Raw genomic sequence first — 1,510 nt, 5'->3', positions numbered from 1 at the left:
CGCCTTGGTGAGTAATTATTCGCAATCAAACAGGAAGCTGTTTCTTGACAGTTATACCCTGAAGCCCACCGGAGGTCGGCCACTTTGAACTGAATAACTGAGACCTCAACCAAACTTTGTGAGATATTTTCGACACGTCACCTGTGTGATTTTTGTGTTGCCAACTCCAGAGCCGTGTCAGCTGGAGTCCCAACCGTCACTGCGCCCGAGGGCCTGCAGGGGGGGCGAGGGCCCGCAGGGGGGGCGAGGGCCTGCAGGGGGGGCGAGGGCCCGCTCAGCGCTGCTGGCAGCTTTAATTAAACGTGTTTCAGCTTCCTCGATGGTTCCATTAAAGTAAAGGGAATAAATGAAGACAGCACCACTGAATGACTTCACACTGACTGTATTTACGTATTTACACAATAAATAAAATGTCAAAGTAATTACCAACAAGATGGATTTAGATTTGCGGACTGAAACACATCAGGGAGCTGCAGAGTGATCACATGATTTAATATTGCGGTGACTAGTCCACAAACATGGCCGTCACGTCTAGACTCCCCGCGTGCCTCTGGTTACCACTTAGACCAGAGGACACAGTCCGGTCCGGCCTCTACTGGTCTGCGCCGGGCGGGGTCTCCGGCCCGTCCTGGCTCGGCCCCGACATCTGCATGAAGAGCTCCCTCAGCTCCGTGATGTCATCATCGAGAGACGGCAGGGATGCTGGGAGCGACCGCTGCCCGCGCTCCTCGATGAAATCCCACAGACGGACGTTGTTCATGAACTGAAGAGACACAAACGCAAACCACGTTAATAAACTACAGAACAGCTGAAGAACTACAACTCTGAATCACAATGGCGGCGGTTTCTGACCCGGACGTTCCCCTCGGAGCTCAGCTGTTTCCGCGGCCGGTCGGGTTCTGCTCGGGTTCCGTCTGGGAAGGCGTGAAGGTACAAGCACTTCCCTGCGAACGGGCACGAGCCGCGGCCCTGATCGAAGTACTTACAGGCCTTCTTACTGCAGACACAGGAGACGGCCGTCAGTGACCTGGACTTTACTGGTCCTGTATCAGAGGGGCGTTCACCACTCAGCAGAACGCCACCCTGATCAGCTGACACCAAAACACATGATACACCAGGACCAAGAGGAAAAGAAGAACCTAAAGTTTACTGTTCAAACCCCTGAAGAGCGGATCTTTAAAGTGTCGATCCAGACCGGACCGTGTGGAGAACTTAGCGCTCCGTTCTGATGTGCCGTCACACAGGTGAGCTCACCTGACTCCAGACTTGAAGAGCTCTATGAGGTGGTCCTTTTCTTCCTGGTCCTCCACCCAGTAGACCGAAGGGATGACGAACTCTGAGATGACTCTGCACTCTGGACAGGACCTGAGACAGAGACACACATCAGACACTCACAGACCCTGTCCCCGCCCCACAGACCCTCTACTGGACTCACAGACCCTGTCCCCGCCCCACAGACCCTCTACTGGACTCACAGACCCTCTACTGGACTCACAGACCCTGTCCCCGC

General features: G+C 54.6%; 1 protein-coding gene across 1 annotated transcript in view; it reads right to left on the bottom strand.

Annotated features, from left to right (window-relative positions):
• Positions 1–366: 366 nt before the first annotated feature.
• The window catches only part of LOC123956888 (probable E3 ubiquitin-protein ligase makorin-2), a 2,417-nt gene continuing 1,273 nt past the window's right edge, over positions 367–1,510 (bottom strand). The window contains exons 2-4 of the mRNA XM_046029395.1: positions 1,255–1,390; positions 853–997; positions 367–763 (exon numbers count right to left, since the gene is read on the bottom strand). Of these exons, the coding sequence (XP_045885351.1) occupies positions 593–763; positions 853–997; positions 1,255–1,390 (452 nt within the window). The 3' untranslated portion in view covers positions 367–592. The remainder of the gene's footprint in view (positions 764–852; positions 998–1,254; positions 1,391–1,510) is intronic.

Source organism: Micropterus dolomieu, linkage group LG18, assembly GCF_021292245.1.
Source record: "Micropterus dolomieu isolate WLL.071019.BEF.003 ecotype Adirondacks linkage group LG18, ASM2129224v1, whole genome shotgun sequence".
Lineage (NCBI taxonomy): Eukaryota > Metazoa > Chordata > Actinopteri > Centrarchiformes > Centrarchidae > Micropterus > Micropterus dolomieu.
The sequence above is the reverse complement of the archived record's forward strand: the minus strand, read 5'-3'. Positions and strand labels throughout refer to the sequence as shown.